The sequence below is a fragment of the Heterocephalus glaber genome, unplaced genomic scaffold (assembly GCF_053883595.1).
Source record: "Heterocephalus glaber isolate CG9 unplaced genomic scaffold, H.glaber_assembly_v1.0 deba00001687, whole genome shotgun sequence".
In the NCBI taxonomy this organism is placed as follows: domain Eukaryota; kingdom Metazoa; phylum Chordata; class Mammalia; order Rodentia; family Bathyergidae; genus Heterocephalus; species Heterocephalus glaber.
The window spans coordinates 22,031,355-22,048,840 of record NW_028258412.1 but is presented as its reverse complement, the minus strand read 5'-3'; the positions used below and the strand labels follow the sequence as shown (position 1 = coordinate 22,048,840).

General features: G+C 52.6%; 1 protein-coding gene across 10 annotated transcripts in view; it reads right to left on the bottom strand.

The window, feature by feature from the left end:
* Positions 1-3,150: 3,150 nt before the first annotated feature.
* Cfap251 (cilia and flagella associated protein 251) overlaps positions 3,151-17,486 on the bottom strand; it is a 50,415-nt gene continuing 36,079 nt past the window's right edge. For 4 of the 10 annotated variants that reach the window (XM_021257536.2, XM_004843879.4, XM_021257538.2 and 1 more), the window contains 7 exons: positions 17,034-17,148; positions 15,895-16,058; positions 12,689-12,779; positions 12,383-12,526; positions 8,313-8,541; positions 7,528-7,629; positions 3,151-6,208 (listed from right to left, as the gene is read on the bottom strand). In XM_021257536.2, coding sequence (XP_021113195.2) covers positions 6,096-6,208; positions 7,528-7,629; positions 8,313-8,541; positions 12,383-12,526; positions 12,689-12,779; positions 15,895-16,058; positions 17,034-17,148 — 958 coding nt within the window. In that variant the 3' untranslated portion in view covers positions 3,151-6,095. Of the gene's footprint in view, positions 6,209-7,527; positions 7,630-8,312; positions 8,542-12,382; positions 12,527-12,688; positions 12,780-12,939; positions 14,829-15,894; positions 16,059-17,033; positions 17,149-17,486 lie in introns of those variants that run through there. The other 6 variants (XR_002394561.2, XR_002394562.2, XM_021257537.2 and 3 more) reach the window with 6 other exon arrangements.

Below are 17,486 nucleotides of genomic sequence, written 5' to 3'. Positions count from 1 at the left end.
TGATTTAGCAATTCTGTCTCAAAAAGAGCTGGGGGTATAGCTCAGTGCCAAAGACTTGATTTCAATCTCCAGTACCCCCAGTACATTACCCAGAGAACCCTTCTCAGGATTATGTGGAAACTAGACACGGCAGCTGGGACCTGTGCTGCAGGCCTGCAGCCCCAACTACTCAGAAACTGAGGCCTGAGGGTCAAACCAGGAGTTTGGACCACCTTGGGCAACAAAGTGAGACCCTGCCCTAAAAAACAAGCCAAAGTAACAGCACATGATGATCAGAAGTCTCATCCTGCCGGCCCTCTGCTGTACCTGTCCCTCGGATTTGTGCTTTGGCCACAGGGACCTATTTCATTTATTTATTTTACAGATAAAGTCTCACTGTGTTGCCTGGTCTGGCCTGGAATTCCTGGGCTCAGGTGACCCTCCCTCTGCCTCAAGCAGCTGGGGCTACAGGTGCACACCACTGTGCCCAGCTACATTTTATGTAAAACAAAAAGATACCATGTTAAAAATCCAAATAGCAGCTGGTGGTGTGGGGGCGCATGCCTGTGATCCTGGGACTCTGGGAGGCTGAGGCAGGAAGATGGAAAGTTCAAGCCCAGTCTGGGTAATTTAGCAGCTTAATGAGACCGTGTCTCAAAAAAAAAAAAAAAGTGAAAAAGGTCTGGGATGTAGCTCATGGCAAAGGCCCTGGGTTTAATCCCCAGAACCCTAAATAAATCAACTGATGAATAGGTAAATGTGTATATCCACACAATGGAATACTCTTCGGCCATGAAAAGGAATGAACACATGCTAAATACATCATGTTTGAAAACATGCTAAGTGAAAGCAGCCAGCACACAAGTCAGATAGATGTCCAGGTGAATCTGCAGGGATAACAAATAGGCAGGTGGTGCTGGGGAGGCGGAGGGGATGAGAGAGACCAAAGCAGCAGCCTCAGGGCATGGAGCTTCCTTTTAGGGTGATGCAAAACCTGTGGAACTAGAAAGAGGGCAGAGTTTTCCCTCATTTGTACACTTTAAATTGGTCGCAGTGGTCTATTTAAGGTTACATGTATTTGATCACCCTAAAAAGAAACCCAACACCAGGCGTGCAGGTACACGGTAATCCTAGCACTCTGGGAGGCTGAGACAGGAGGATCACAAGATCTAGCCCAGCCTGTGCAAATAGCCATATAGTGAAACCCTAGCACTGTTTGCTGGTGGCCTTCAGACAAAGCTGTATGGATGACCAGTGTGCCCTCCCAGCCCCTTGACTCATTTCTGTTACCTGTGTGGTCTCTGAAGATTTTGAATTTTTGGTCCCTGATTAAACCGTAAGCTATTTTCAAAACAAAATTTTGAGACAGGGTCTCGCTATGTAGCCCAGGCTGGCCTGGAACTCATGGCAATCCTCCTGCCTCAGCCTCCAGAGTGCTGGGATGACAGGCATGTGCCATGACATCCAGCTCAAATATTCTTTTTTTTTTCCGGTACCAGGGATCAAACTTGGACCCTTGCGCTTGTGAGGCAGGCGGTGGAACCACAGAGCTAAATCCCCAGTGCCTCAAATCTGGCATGTCGTTTGTTATCGATTCCTGTCCCTGCTTCTTTCCACACAGGCCAGCTGTTTTAGGGCCTGTCTGCCGATGCTGCTATGGGACATATCCGAGGTTCGGTCTCTGCTCCATCTGCTCTCGCTCGTGGTGTCCTATTTCCTTGTGACCCATCTAGCTCTCTTGGACTATGCCAGACACGGTATTTTAAATTTTATTTATAGGGATAATTTGAGGCTTCCCTGTCGAGATGATTTATATTTGCCTCTGCCAGGCTCCCAAGGTCCCTGCTCATCCAAGATCAGGGCTGCAGTTCCCTGACCACGCCCACCATGCCAGGGCTGGCTGCGCCCAGGCACCAGTCTGCCCCGGGCGGAGCCTGAGTGTGCTGCTGCTGGTTACAGGTTGCACTTCTTCTTGTCTATTTTGGTTTTTCGAGACAGGGTCTCACTATGCAGTTCAGGCTGGCCTTGAGCTCACTGTGTAGCCCGGGCTTGCCTTGAACTCATGGCATCCTCCTGCCTCAGCCTCCCAAATACTGGGCACCACTCTGCCCAGCTCTCCCCTTCTACATGGCCCTCCCTGGCTGCCCCCTCTAAACTCAGGCCCCTCCTATGTCCATCTCCTAGGGCCCAGGTGTCCCTCATGCCTCTGGGGCAGGTGGCACTAGGTGGCACGTACTAGTGATGTCACTAAACTCAGCCTGGCAGGAAGCACTTCCAGGGTCTGCACCGACAGACACAGCATCCCCTGATGTGCTGTGAGCCCCTTGGTGACATCAGAGTGAGGGGGTGGAGAACGGCTGGGCCTTTCCCACGGGGGTGACTTGGGCCCAGCTGCTCCTGGTGCCACCATGATTCCCAACTCTGAAGAGGGGCAGCAACGCCAGCCCTTTGTCTGGCCAGTGATTGCGGTCGTGTGGGCACTTGGCCACTGTCTGGAGCAGCCACCGTGCCCTTGGCAGGCCCTGCAACAAATGGCGAGGTCACTGCAGTTGCTGCTGTCCCATTACTGTCCCAAGGCCACTGAAGAAAGCTGTGTCACAGGGCTTCCAGTTTTGACTTTCTGGACACAGCCAAGCCCCAGCCCACCTTTTCCTTTCTTTCCTTTTCCTCGTCCCTCTCACTAAGCCAGCAAAGCCTGGTTGCCATGCAGGAGGAAGCAGCAACCTGCCACCGTCCCCAGGGGCTGTATCTGTTTATCACAGGCAACTGTGAAGGAGCTGCCTGCTGGGACCGTGGCCAAGTCCCTGAAGGACACACGCTCCTGAAAACACCTGTGTCCAGGGTGGCGACAGCTGGGGGACACAGGTGTTTCTGAGATCGGCTTCCTCTGTGTCACTGCAAAGTCCAGGGAGGGGTGGCCAGGTTGGCACCGGATGGGCATGAGTGAGGGGACCGGGAATGGCAGGCATTGATGGCTCTGGAAGCAGAGTGTGCGAGTGCTTCTGGGACTCAGAAGGCTGCAGGAGGATCACAGGGTCAAGCCCAATCTGGGCAACTTGGTGAGACCCTCCCTGTCTCAAAATTAAATAACAAGGAAAGGGCTGGGGGTGTAGCTCAGGACTCCCCGGGTTCAATCCCCAGCACCAAAAAAAAACCAACAAAAAACGGAAGAAAGGTATCCATATTTTTCTTTTGTTTGTATTTTTGAGGCAGAGCCCTGCTCCGTAGTTCAGGCTGGTCCTGAACCCACTGTGTAGCCCAGGCTGGCCTTCAACTTGAGGTGATTCTCCCATCTCGGCCTCCTGAATGCTGAGATTACAGTCACGCGCCACTATGCCTGGCTTTGTCCCTATGCCTAGAGACCTTGACAGTGTTTGAAGAGTACAGGGCAAGTGTTTTGTACAGATTCTGGATGAATAACCTTGGCCTGTGAGGTAGAGCAGGGATAGGTGGGTTACAGCCTGGGGACAAACCCCAGTTGCCATCTGGTTTTGTAGTCTGCAAGCGAAGAAGGGTTCAAATGGTTTTAAAAAGTCAAAGGAGAGGCAGCTGCGGTGGTGCATACCTGTAATATCAACACGTGGGAGGCTGAGGCAGGAGCATCACCATGAGTTCCAGGCCAGCCTGGGCTACAGCCTGAGATTCTGTCTCAAAAAATAAGGGCCGGGGATTTAGCTCAGCAGTTTTGCCACCTGCCCTGAAAGCACAGGGTCCCGAGTTTGATCCCCAGTACCAAAAAAAAATCCAAGTAAAACCCTCAAGAGAGGGCTGGGGATTTAGCTCAGTGGCTCTGCCACCTGCCTCACAAGCACAAGGACCCGAGTTCGATCCCCGGTACCAAAAAACAAAACAAAACAAAACAAAAAACCCTCAAAAGAATAGTATGTCACGGTGAGTGGAAATCATCACGACATCCACATTTCAGGACTGGAGCTCAGCCTGGTTTCTCCTTCCATAGAGTCTGGGGTGGTGCTTGCGCTGCCACAAGACTAAAGACCTACGGTTCGCCTTAATATTTACTCCCCGGCCCTGGGAGGACCTGGCTTTCTCTTCGATTCAAAAACCAAGTCAGCTATTACAGGCACCAAAGTTTCAAATTCACTCATTCAGTCATTCTACAAATATTTGCTGGAGGCTGGTGGCCAGACCTGACAGAGCTCCCGGTGTGAGCAAGCGTGAAGGGGCCCCAAACCCGGGAGCTGGGAGAGGCTGGCCCTCAGCTGGCGTCTCCCGTTTCCACACAGTTCTGCCCGTGACAGCAACAGCTGCCCTCACACTGGGAGCGCCACTCTGGGGGGACGCGTTGCTGCCTCATCCTCACAACCCCTCCACAAGCTGTCCCTGGAGGAAACTGAGGCTTAAGGCTCAGCCACACCCCAGGGCAGGAGCAGGAGCGGGCCAGGGGGCTTGCTGTGTGGCCCAGGCTGGCCTTGAAAGCGTGGCCATCCCCCTACCTCAGCCTCCTGAGTGCTGGGGCCTCAGACATGCACCACTACACCCCGCTCTGTCCCTACGTCTCGACGCATAAACTCTGCCTTCTGTCTTTGTCCTTCCTTTCTGCTGACACAGCTTTGTCATCCTTGCTGCTGAGGAGTCTAAGCTCTCTCTGCCTCCCTCGTCCCACCTGGACCGCATCCCTGCCTGGGTGTCCCAGGCTGGGCCTGGCCCCGGCCCCAGCGGGAGGCACACAGACCTTCAGGGACGGAGAGGCGCGCAATGGCCAACTCGCCTTTGTCACGAAGGGGAACAACCATGGCCCTGCAGGAGGGGTCCTCGAACAGGGGCGATGGCTGCTGGGGACAAGGACAGCATCAAAAGGAGCCCTGTTCGTGTCCGGCCTCTGTCCAATTCTGGTATTTTCTGAAGAGAACAAGTCACTTGAGAGCTCTCTGTTCCCTAAAATGTCCCCAGGAACTTTCTAACTGGCTCGCTGCTCCGTCTCCTAAGCCCCAGCAGCTGCAAAATTGATTCATAAAGCTTGCTTTTCTTTGTGTGCTTTTTAAAAAAAGAACAGAGTGTGAACTAGGTTGTGAAGCTCTGGCGACACGCTCCGACAAGCGGCTGCCTGCCCGAGGTCGCCGTGACTCGGCCCGGCTTGGGGCAGCCGCTTCTGCTCTGCAATCTAGAATGTTCTGAGGACGCTGGCTGGGCCAGGTTGCCAGCCGGATGCCTCGCAGTGGGAGGCTGGGCGTGTGACGGAGGGTGCTGCAGCTCCCTTGCTCTCTTGAGGCTGCACTGTGGGGCAGAGCCCCCTTCTGGGGTCAGGGATAGCATGGCACTGCGGCTTTCCCTGGGGAGGCCCCAGTTGGCATGGTCAAGTATGCTGGGGGACAATTCTGGGCACATTTGCCTGGATGAGACCTCAGAACTGATGACAAAACTCTAAACTCAGACTCGGCCAGGTGTGGCGGCACATGCCTGGGATCCCAGCATTTGAGAGGCTGAGGCAGGAGGATCTCCATGCGTCTGAGGGCAGCCTGGGCTCCATAGTGAGTTTAAGGCCAGTCTGACTTAAATAACGAGACCATCTCAAAAATAAATGAATAAATAAATAAGTACCCACCATAAACTTGGTGGTAATGTCCCCTAAAAGTCCAGAGCTAGGGAACAGGCCCCTATTTTTGCCCACTCCATGTACTGAGCCCCAGCAGGGTACGAGGTGGTGAGGCGACAGTGCTGGCCAGTGCGGGGCACAAGGGGAGGTGCCAGCCCCCTTCGGGGCCCAGGGCTGCACGCAGCTTCTGGGCCAGGTGCAGCTTGGGCTCAGCTGCCCCTGCTTTCTCTGAGGCGGTTGTCCCGGGTCAGGCATGGCCGGTGATGCCTAAAGCCTCACGCAGCTGCTGGGTGCTCCCCCCAGAAGAGGTGGAGGTCAGGGCTCCCGGAGCCTGCTTACCGGGAGGGCTGCAGTGGGCACCCCAGGCGGCACAGGCCGGCCGGCCCCACGGCCCTCGCTTCCCCTTCCCCGCTTCACACCGAGGAGCGCCCCCTCCGCCAGCTCCGAGGCTTCCCCAAATCTGCTTTTAATGTCTACAGTTGCCAGGATTAGAGGGAGCACAGAGAGCACCGCCTCTCGGAAACACACAGAGTCCTTTGTGCCCTGAATGCTGTCCCCGACCTCACTGGCCATCCTCCCCAGGGCCTTCCGAGATGGTTAGGCCAAGAATGTCACTCGCAAATACTTCCGCAGTGATTTCGTCTGGAAGTTCCTCTTCGAGGCAGATTTCTGAACCTAGCCAAACAAGGAAAAAAGGCAAATGTCTTCACAGTGATTAGGTTTTTAATGCAGAGGATTTTCTAAAAACACAAGGAAATGACGCTAAACAAAAGGGAGAGATGCTCTGTGATATGCTTTGCCTTTTTTTTTGACAGGGTCTCACTATGTAGCTAGGACTGGCCTTGAATTCACTGTGTAGCCCAGGCTGCCCTCGAATTTGCAGTGATCCTCCTGCCTCAGCCTCCCGAGTGCTGTGATTATAAGCATGCACCACCATGCCGGATTCTATGGTTTGTCTTTGAGTCCCCAAAAAGCCCTGGGTGGAAACTGGCCCACACCCCTCCTCAGGATGGAGCATTAGCCATTTGGGAGCAATAATGTAAATGCTTCACACTTCCTACATGGAAGGGATGGGAACTAAGGCTTCAGGCCAGAAGCACACACAGACCGGGGTAGCAGAGATGCAGGCTGGAAGTGACCACCAGTACTGGGCTGGAGTTAGTGGGGTTCAGAGGCTTGGTTACACCTGACATCAGGAATGGACCAGCAGAGCAGCAGGAGCCTCCTATATTTATCTTCACCTCGACTTTGCCCCGAGCATGTGGTGGGGGTGTACGCAGCCCATGCAGACCCATAGTGCAGATGGATTGGCTCCTCCTGTGTCTGAATTTCCAGCCCTCCTCACGGGCCCAGTGGACTAAAAGAAGGGGAGCACCTTGCACCTACAGCCGTGTGTGCGTGTGTGTGTGCACGCGTGTGTGTGTGCGCGTGTGGTGCTGGGGATCCAGCCCCAGCCTCACGTCCTAGCCACAGGCTCTACCGCTGGCAGCACCCCTGGCCTAGGAGGACCTTTCAGCACATAGCCCGGTGTGGTGGCACAAGCCTGTGAGCTCAGCACACAGGAGGCTGAGGCAGGAGGATTGCCATGAGTTCAAGGCCAGCCTGGGCTACACAGTAAGACATTGTTTAGAAAAACAGAGAGAGGGGCTAGGAATTTAGCTCAGTGGCCCTGCCTTGCAAGCGCAAGGTCCCAAGTTAGATCCCCAGTACCAAAAAACAAAAAGATAAAAAAGAGAGAGAGAGAGAGAGAGAGAGAGAGAGAGAAACTCTAAAGTGCCGGCTGCTTGAAGCCAGGAACCCAGGGTTGTGCCACTCCGAGTTATCACCTGTCCTTGTCCGCATCTCCTGACCCACTGCCACCCTGCACCCTCGAGCAGGGGCAGATGTTCACACACCCCAGCTGGGTTGCTGGGATTCGGGAAGCAGGGTCAGAAGATACAGAGGACAGCAGGGCAAGGGCGGGAGGGACGAGCTGGGTCACAGAGCCGCCCTACCTCTGCTGGCCGAGGCTGCAGGCTCGGATTTCCAGCCCTCGGGATTCAGGCCTGACAGTGTGGCGAAGCAGTCGGTCATCTCCTCCTGAGTCATGTGCTCACCTGCGGACAGACGAGGCAGCTGCTCAGTGGCAGGGTTGTGAGAGAAATGCAGGGGCTCGCTGAGAAAGACCCGGCCGGCTTTCTGCCAAGCCCCCCCCCCACCAGTCAGCTCTAGTTTTCTGTTTAGTTTTGGTTTGGTTTTTTGACACAAGGTCTCACTGTGTAACCCAGGCTGGCCTTGAACTCACAGAGATCCTCCTGCCTCAGCCTCCTGAGTGCTGGGATCACAGGCCTGCGCCACCATGTTGGGCTCCGGATCTACTCTAGCTTGACTGAGATGAAAAAGTCCTGCCCAGTGAAAGCCCCCCTGACTCCCTCGCCTTCAAATAATGAGGAAAACAGTAGGGAAAGGTGAAAAGGTTTACTGAGGGGTGGGTTTATTTCATAAATGCCTCCCAATGTCGGGCGTGGAGGTGCAGGCCTGTAATCCCAGCGCTTGGGAGGCTGAGGCAGGAGGAGCACCCTAAGTACAAGGCCAGCCTGGGTTACAGTGAGACCCTGTCTCAAAAAGCAAGCAAACAAACAAACAAAAATCCCGCAAAAGCAAACGCATCCCACCCAGTCTCACAAGAGCCCTGTGGGACTGGAAAGCGGGCGCGGGCCCCAGGTTACAGACAGGACGCTGAGACCCCAAGCAGCCACGTCCGGAGGTGCCTCTGGCCTGCGCCCTTGGCTGCAGTCACCTCTGCTGAGCAGCAGCTGCAGGAGCACCTCCCTGCGCACAGCCTTCTCGCCCTGCGCGTTGGGGGTGCCCAGCACCTCAAAGCTCTGCCGGATGCCGCTCAGGGTGTTGCCAAAGGGCGACCTGTGGTTGACGAACACCTTGAGGAAGTCGGGCAGGTTGATTCTGTCGATCAGCTTCCCCGTGTCTGCGTACTCGCTAAATTTGATCTCGTTAAACATGTCCTCAATCTAGGGAAGAGAATAAAAAAGAAAGTTCAGCCCTTGCACTCACTGTGTAGCCCAGGCTGTGGCCATCTTCCTGCCTCTGCTTCCCAAGCAATATGCTGAAGTCTTAGCCCTCAGGCCTCTATTAGAAATAGGGTCACTGGAGCCAGCACTGGGGCACATGCCTGTGATCCCAACACCCGGAAGGCTGAGGCAGGAGGAGGAGGATTGCTGGAGGGTCAAGCCCAGCCTGGGCTACCTAGTGAGTTCAAGGTCAACTTAGAATATACAGCAAGACCCTGTCTCTAAAAAATAAAAAAAATTAAAAAAATAAATGTTTCTAACACCCAGTTGGTTAGTGCTTCGTTACAGGTGCTTTAGGCTTTAACACAGCAGCAAGTTTGTCACATCATAAGAAGCACATAACTACTGTTTCATTTCATTCCCTTTCCCCTGAAGAGCTCCTTGTAACAGCTACTTCCCTGCCTTGTGAAGCAGATATCCCCAGCCCTAGTTTCATTTTAAAGATAGAATCTTCATCCAGCCTGTCCTTGTGGCAGGAGATTGTAATCCCAGCCAGTCCCAGCACTGGGGAGGCTGAGGCAGGAAGATCGCTGTGAGTTCAAGGCCAGCCTAAGCTACACAGTAAGACTCTGGTTCTCTCTCCCAGTGGCCTTGAAAAAAGGGGCCGGGGATTTAGTTCAGTGGTTCCACCGCCTGCCTCGCCAGCGCAAGGATCTGAGTTCGATCCCCAGTACCAAAAAAAAAAAAAAAAAAAATCAAAACCAAAAAAAGATCCTCAAAAACTTAGAAGTGAGTTTGGCTGAATAAGAAAATAAGCAGAAAACTCAAATATAGGACCCATGGGCCTAGAAAGTTTAATTAATTGCATTATGTTTTTTTCCTCTTTTTCTTTTCTATTTTTATATATTTTATATGTACAACAGATGACATGGGACATACATGTAATTTATGTGGTGTAATATTTAAAATAAACAATGAAGAAGCCACCAGTCACCTGGAAAGATCAACAAAATTGACACAATTGAGCTGGAATAACTGAGAAATAGAAAAAATGACTCCACTGACTAAAATCAGGACTGAAGGCAACGTCAGAGCGACCCTGCAGAAATAAAGCTGAGGACACTGAACATCTGGAGACAGCAGATGCTACAGCTTAGATGGCAGGGAGAAATTCCTAGGAAGACACAAAGGACCACAACTTACTCAAGAAGAAAGAGCAACGGAGCAGACCAACACCAAGTAAGGAGACCAATGCAGTGATTCTTTCTAAATTCCCCACCTCGTGGTACTGGGAATTGAACCCAGGGCCTTTGCACTGAGCTGGATCACCAGTTTTTTGTTGTTTTTGTTTTTTGAGACAAGGTCTTTTGAAGTCACTAAATTGCTCAGGCTGGCCTTGAATTTGTGACCCTCCTGCTTCAGCCTCCAAGAATGCTGAGATTATATGGGCCGGGGATTTGGCTCAGCAGTTCTGGCTCCTGCCTCATAAGTGCAAGGTCCTGGGTTCGATCCCCAGTACCAAAAGAAGAAGAATGCTGGGATTGTAGGCCACTGTACCTAGCTTGAATTCACTATTTTATTTTAGTGTTTATTTTTAAAACAGAGTCTCATTATGTAGTTCAGGCTGATCTTGGATTCATTATGCAGCCCAGGCTGGCCTCAAACTTAAGGTGACCCTTCTGCCTCAGCCCCCTGAGTGCTGAGATGACAGGTATCCACCACCACACCTGGCTCTGAATTAGTAATTTAAAATTTCCTGTAAAGAAAAGCCAAGGCCTAGATGGCTTCCCTGATTAATTCTACCAAACACTTAAAGAGAAATACAATACCAATTCTCTACAAACTCTCCCAAAAACAGAAGAAAAGGGAGGGGGTGAATAAAATTAAAATACATTCTACACATCGAAGCCACCCCAAACGTGAAATGAGGGGAGTGATTAAAGTATGTTATGTGCATACTGCCAACATGAGGACTATAAATCTGTATGACCAGCTGGGCGTAGTGGTACACCCCTGTGATCCCAGCGTTCAGGAGGCTGAGGCAGGAGGATCACTGCCAGTTTGAGGCCAGCCTGGGCTACCTAGAAAGACCCTGCCTCACAAAACTAAAACCAAGAAGAAAGAAACAGAAAGGGAGAGAGAGAACCACAGAAAGGGAGAGACACTTGTAGATCATATATCTGACAAGGAACTCTTCTCAGTAATAAAAAGGCAAACAGCTGAATTAAAAAGTGGGCCAAAGCTGAGAGCAGCGATTTCTCCGAGAGGCCTGACAGGACCCGGGAATGGGCAGGAAGCACAGGCAGAGGCAGAACCTCAGCCATGGGGCAGATGCAAATCAAAACAGGGATGGGGGGGTGGAAGCTCTGCTAGGCAAAGTCTGGGTGTTCCCCAAACTAAACAGGGCGCCCATGTGACCCAGCAATCTCTCTCCTGGCAGATGCCATAGAGAAATGGAGACAGAATGTTCACACACAAATTTGAACATGAATGTTCACAGCAGCATTAATGCAATGCTGTGAGACGAAAACAACCCACTTGTCTGCAACTGACCTATGAGTAAATCAAAATGGTCTATCCACACAGTGGAACGTTATGCTGCCATGAAAAAGAATGAACGTACAGCAAGAAATGCACCATAAAAACATGCACTCTAGGGCCGAGATTTAGCTCAGTGGTTCTGCTGCCTGCCTTGCAAGTGCAAGGTCCCAAGTTCAATCCCCGGTACCCAAAAATAAAATAAAATAAAAATAAAAACATGCACTCTAACATTTCTATCTAAATGGATGCACCTTGAGACTTTACTCTCAAGTGAAATAAATCGGACCTACATGTTTAAATACCCCATTGTTTCTCTGGTGTGAGAAACCGAAAGTGGAAACAAGGACTAAAATGTATAATAGATATTGGGAAACGGGGAGAAAATGTTCAAATGGGAAGGGGAACAAGGGAGAGGGGAGGGAGAAAGGAAGGAAGGGACAAGACCTGGGTATGGCAGCCTCTGGGAGGCTGAGGCAGGAGGATTGCTGTGAGTATGAGGTCAGCCTATGTCTCAACCACACCCCTCCTCTCCCAAAAAGAGAAGGCTGAGGTGTAGATAAATGCACAAGGCTCTGGGTTCAACTCCCAGTTTAAAAAAAACCCTACTCGCGTCACCCTGAGAGCCTCAGTCACTGAGTCTGACCATCAGTCTCCATGGGTCTCATGGTCCACGCGTGCCTCGAGGTGGGCATGGGATTCACTACCCATGTGGAAAGCAGTTGATGACGAGGCCTTAAAGTTCATATTCTCTGACCTTGTAATTCTGCTTCTTGGACTCTAGGGCAGGAAAATCGTTTAAGTACACAAAATCCACACTCAGAGATGCTCTTCCCAGCCATGTCTCTGCTCGACAAATACGTTCAACAACCTCTGTGTCCACAAGCCGGCGGGTGGTTTGGTTAGGTACAGAGCTGTGCTGGGGGTAGTGCCACACCTGTGATCCCTGCACTTGGGAGGCCGAGGCAGGAGCATCACCACAAGTTCAAGGCCAGCCTGGGCTACACAGTGAGCTCAGTGTCAGCTTGAAGTACAGAGCAAGGCCCTTTCCCCAAACCAAAAATTATACTCATGTCCTGCTGGGCTGTGTCCTCCTAAACCTGCGCTCTGACCGACATTAAACTTCCGAAAGGAAACCGTCTCCTGGTAACGGCACACTGCTCAAGAGCGCATCTGAAATGCCCAGAACTTTCCCACTTCCATTGACGTAAGAAGAATATTAAATCTCTCCGCTGACCTCTCATAATGGCTCCCAGAGGCCTTTGCTTTGAGCTGCACCTCGTCAGCCCTCCTTTCCTCCTACCTTCTCCTCGGAGGGGTAGAAGCCGATTGCCCTCATGACGAATGGGACCTCGGAGAGGCAGATGTGCTCCGACACCTTCCTGGTCTCCATGGTGTCGATGCCCTGGCTGCGGATCTGAGAGTAGAAGAAATAATCTTCCAGCTCCTGTGCGGACGAGAAGGGAGCAGGGAGCGTCCTGGTGGGCGAGGCTTCTGGAAAGCACACTGGAGCCGGGTGGGCGGGGAAAGGGCCTTTATCGGAGCCAAATGGGGGGGGGGGGCCGAGCCTGTGTCACCAGCCTGACTCGCGGGTAGCGGGGATGGTTACCCTGTAGAATTTTCCTTCCCTGCCACCTGGCACCAGACCATAGAACGGGGTCAAGTCTTCGCCCCCAAGAGAAACGGCAGCGTCCAGGGCGCTGGAACGAGAGAGATGAGACATTAGGGAGCACTTGGGGTGAACGCCCTCCGCTTGGGCACCAGTGCTGCTCCGATTACTCCACACTGAAGCAAAGGACAGAAAATTCAATTTCAAGCCGGGGTCTGGTGGCACAGGGCACCTGCCTGAATTACCATGATGGCATGGGTGCGCTGGAGACCTGTCTGCACCTCGAGGACCGCGTCTCCCGCCAGGCCCGCTGGCACTCGTGTTCCGAGACTGCATCCTCGCAGCCCGGCAGCGCTGCCCATGACTTCAGACGCAGGACCAGAGCCGAGGCTGGGATGGTGTGGAGGTGGCTGCCAGCTCTAATTACTGCCGTAAAAACTCGGGAGACCACAGGGACCCGCGCCAGGCTGATAAAAATAACCCTCTGCTCTCTAACTTGGGGTCAGAGTCTCCAAAAATAGGCTTTGGGATGGGAAGAAAGCCTACTTTTACGAAAGGCTGACTTTCCTGGCTGGAAAGCCGATCACCGACTGCTTCTCCCTACACACTCCCTGGCCTGCTCCCGAGGGAGCCCTTTCAGGACCACAGCGGGGAGGGGCACGGAGGGGCGGGCGGGTGTCCTGCCGCCCTGTGAAGTTGTGTGGCCTCAGGCAAGGAACTGGAGCTGGGGCCTCAGTGTCCTCAAAGGAAGGCGTGTGTGCGGGCTCCTGTGCTGTCCTCAGCGGTGTGGGGTGTGGGACAGACTCAGAGCCAGGGTGGGAATCCCAGCGCCACCCTTTGCTTGTCCAGGAACCCTCAGGGTAAGGTCTTTTTTCTTTTTCCTTTTTTTGTTTTTTTGAGACAGGGGTCTCAAAAACCTTGCAGCTGTGTGCTGGGGACAGCAAATGAGGGGGCTGCATCCGTGTTCCCACCACAGGGCAGCTACACTGGATCCGGTGACCTCCTAAGCCCCACCACCACCCGTCTGCCTAAATTGGGTTCCTAATACTTGCAGTACAAAATGAGGTCGCTGTAGAAAACAGAAGTGACGTTGGCTGAACCCGACTGCACCTGGCAACAGATCGCTCCTTCTGGGTGACGGGCTGACCCTCCGGAAACCAGGAGCCTGCGCCTGGCACCGGGAGCTGCTCAGGAAATGCCCATGCCATGGTGGGAGTCACCACTCCCTCAACCACCCTGTGATGACATTGCCCTTCGGCCGATGGAGAAACTGAGACTCAGAGGTGTTAAGGGACTTGCCTGCTGCTGCCCCACCAGTAGGTGGCAAAGCCCGGTTTTGAATGCAGGGCTCCGCTTTTATCCAAGCAGGGTGCAGGAGGAGAGGAGGTAGTGAAGTTGAGCACAGAAAAGGAATGGGAGATTTTAAAACATTGCCTAAATCCGGGGATTTAGCTCAGTGGTTCTGGCACCTGCCTCGCAAGTGCAAGGTCCCAAGTTCGATCCTCGGTACAAAAAAACCCCCCCAAAACATTGCCTGTAATTCTAGCTACTTGGGAGGCTGAGACAGGAGGATCACAAGTTTGAGACCAACCCAGACAGTTTAGGGAGACCTTGTCTCAAAATAAAAAATAAACAGGGCTTCAAATGCAGCTTCATGGTAGAGCGCCCCGGATTCAATCCCCAGTACCACACAAAGGAAAGACAAGAAAAAAAAAGAACAGATGCCACAGGAGAAGGGGGAGGTGAGGGTGCGGGCAAAGATGGGGGGAGGGGAGAGGGTGCAGAATGAGCCCTGGGCCCCAGGGAGGGGCTGGGGAGAAGTATCTTGGGCTGGGCCTGAGCTGACTGATGCCCTCAAAATCAGAGGGGATTTGCCCACTCCACTTCCCCTGCTGCGCTGAATCCAGCCGGGAATTTTGTTCACTTGTTAGGGATTTTACATTTCTTTCCATTAGTGAAGCCTGGAACATATTAAGTCACCAGAAGCAGCAATGAAGTGCTAATTAGTTTATAATGATCCCTTGTCCCCACAACAGATTAAATGGAAATTCTCAGAAGTCTGGATGCTGGCCAGGCCCAGGAAAGCGACTGGAGAGGCGCGAGCGTGTCCTCTTTTTTTTGAATCCCTAGATTCCAGATCCTAGGGTGACCAAGCAGAGGACAAAGACAATGAAGGGGCAACTGCTCTCTCCACCTGGGTCGCTTGCCCAGGGCTGTGGAGACAGTGGAATGACAGGGACTAAGGGGCTCAGAGCTCGCCCCGTGTCCAGGTAACCGGCCCCATCTGTCCCCTGGGGGACGGCAGAGGCAAAGTCGAGCCCTGCTGCTTCCGATCTGGTTAGAGGAGGATCCCCGATGTCCCTTCTGAGAGGCAGATTGCCAGGGGCCAAGTGTACCCTGGGCTCACCTTGGAGAGCCCTGCTGCCATCGGTGGGCGGGACAGCACGAGCTGCCTGAGTCTGGGCAGGGGGAGGTCGCCTCGTGCCTGCCCCACTTTAGTGTGAAAGAGCCCAAGCCCACAGCCAAAGAGGCAGCCTCTGATTCATGGAGTACTTAGCTCTGCGCTGGGTGCTCTGCAAATGCTGATCTTCCGGGCCCTTAGGGAGATCCTGTCAAAGTCCCTCATTTTATAGACAAGGAAGAGAAGGGTCTGACATGGTTTTTGTTTTTTTGGTTTTTGAGACAGGGTCTATGTAGCACAAATTGGCCTTGGATTCTTAGAAGTCCTCCTGCCTCAGCCTCCCAAGTGCTGGGATTACAGGTGTGAGCCACCAACCCAATTTAGGATCAGCAATGTTAAGAAAGCTGCCCTACATCCCACAGCCAGCAGAGAGCAGGCCCCTTATTCAAACGTCAGTGCAGTGACTCTGGGTCTGCAGGGTCATGGGGACAGAGGTCCCCAGGGAGCACTGAGGTCAGGCCCTGTGATGTCCCAGGTAGGGTCTGGCATGTAGACAAAGTTCCACAACAGTCTGCAGCTGTGCTCTGGTTCCCCTTCCTGTTTTCCCCCCCAATACTGGGGAGTGAACCCAGGGGGCTCTGAGCTACATCCCCAGACCTTCAAAAAAAAATTTTTTTTTTAAGACAAAGTCTCACTAAGCTGCCCAGGCTGACCTGGACTTGCAATCTTCCTGCCTCAGCCTCCCTAGGAGCTGGGATTTCTGTCTGCTGTTGCTGGGTGAAGAGGAGTCTGCAGTGGCACGCACCTCAGGTTGATTTTCCACTGTACCACTGAACAGTCGTGTCCTCCTGCTGTGAAGGCATAGCGGCCGTCGTAGGACAGGGCCAACCCCGCCACCCCATCTGGGTGACAAACCATGGCGCACGTCTTGTGCGGGTTGCCGTCCACCGGTAAGATCTGCAGCCCCACCTAGACACGAAGATGGAGTCGGGTGTCAGACTCAGGGCACAGGGCCCAAGCCAGGCCTGGCACCGCCATGTGGCACCTCCTGACCCACGTGTTGAGGGGCCTGCATGTCCAGGGCCCCCAGGGAGCAAGAACTGTGTCTAAGCAGCCGGGCATCCACACTGGGCCCCGGGAGGGCCTCCCTGTGGGGAGCTGGACAGCTTCTGCCTGTCTCCAAGTCAGCTGTCCAAGGCTTTCCAGAATCGTTCTCACGACCTGTGGCTTTACACTTTTCTACACAGGTGACGCGCTAAATGTGCGACTAAAGCTGAGTGCAGTGGTGCACAGCTATAATTCCAGAACCCAGGGAGACCGAGGCAGGAGAATCTAAAGTTCAAGCCCAGCCTAGGTAACTTATTCAGACATTGTCTGAATATAAAAAATAAAAGAGGGGCAGAAGATTTAGCTCAGTGGTTCCAGTGCATGCCTTGCAAGCGCAAGGTCCTGACCGAGTTCCATCCCCAGTACCAAAAAATAAATAAATAAATAAATAAATAATAAAAGGGGTGGGGCTGTAGCTCAATGAGAAGGCCCTGGGTTCAATCCCCTGTGCCACAAAAACAAAGTACAAATAAGTGTACCTAATGTGTATGACTATAAGGTTCGGGTTTTGGTTTCGTTGTTTTGAGATACAGGTCTTGTTATATAGACCAGGCTGGGCTCAAACTTACAGCGATCCTCCTGCCTCAGCCTCCCAAGTATTGTAAGATTTTTTTTCAAACAAGAAAGAAAAAATCCTTTAGTGGGTCATGTTTCTTCAGTGGAGGTACAGAAAATATGGAAACTGCTCAAAAATGTCTCCCAATCATCAGTCCCACTAATCCATAGCCATTTTCAGGGCTCCACTGCCTCGGACAGGAGCGAGCAGTCTCAGGGTTGTGGGGATGGCTTGCCGTCCCTGTCCCGACACCCCAGGGGCAGGACACAAAGGCTGGCAACCTTGTCTCTGTTAATGAACACCAGGTAGCGCTTCTCCAGCTCCAGGGCCGTTCTCACTGGGAGGACTCGTGCTTGCTCGACAGGAGACCCGTACGCGGGCCCAAGAAGTGTCTTCCTGAACAGAAAAGGACAAACCAAGCTTCAGATTCCGCCAATCCAAACGCGGGCTTAAGACTTGGGGGCACAGTGCCCTTACAAAGTTTTAATTCTAAATTTCCTGTCTGTCGCTCCGCTAAGCCTGTGCACAGGAAGCTCTATGTATGTATTTATTTATTTATTTTGAGACAGGGTCTTGCTATGAAGCCCAGGCTGGACTTGAACCCAGGGCAATCCTCCTGCCTCAGCCTCCTGAGTGCTGGGATCATAGGTGTGTGCCATCATGCCCAGCCCATTTTATTTATTCTTAATTGTATTTTTTATTTCTCTTTTTCTCTTAATGAGGGCCCATGAAAT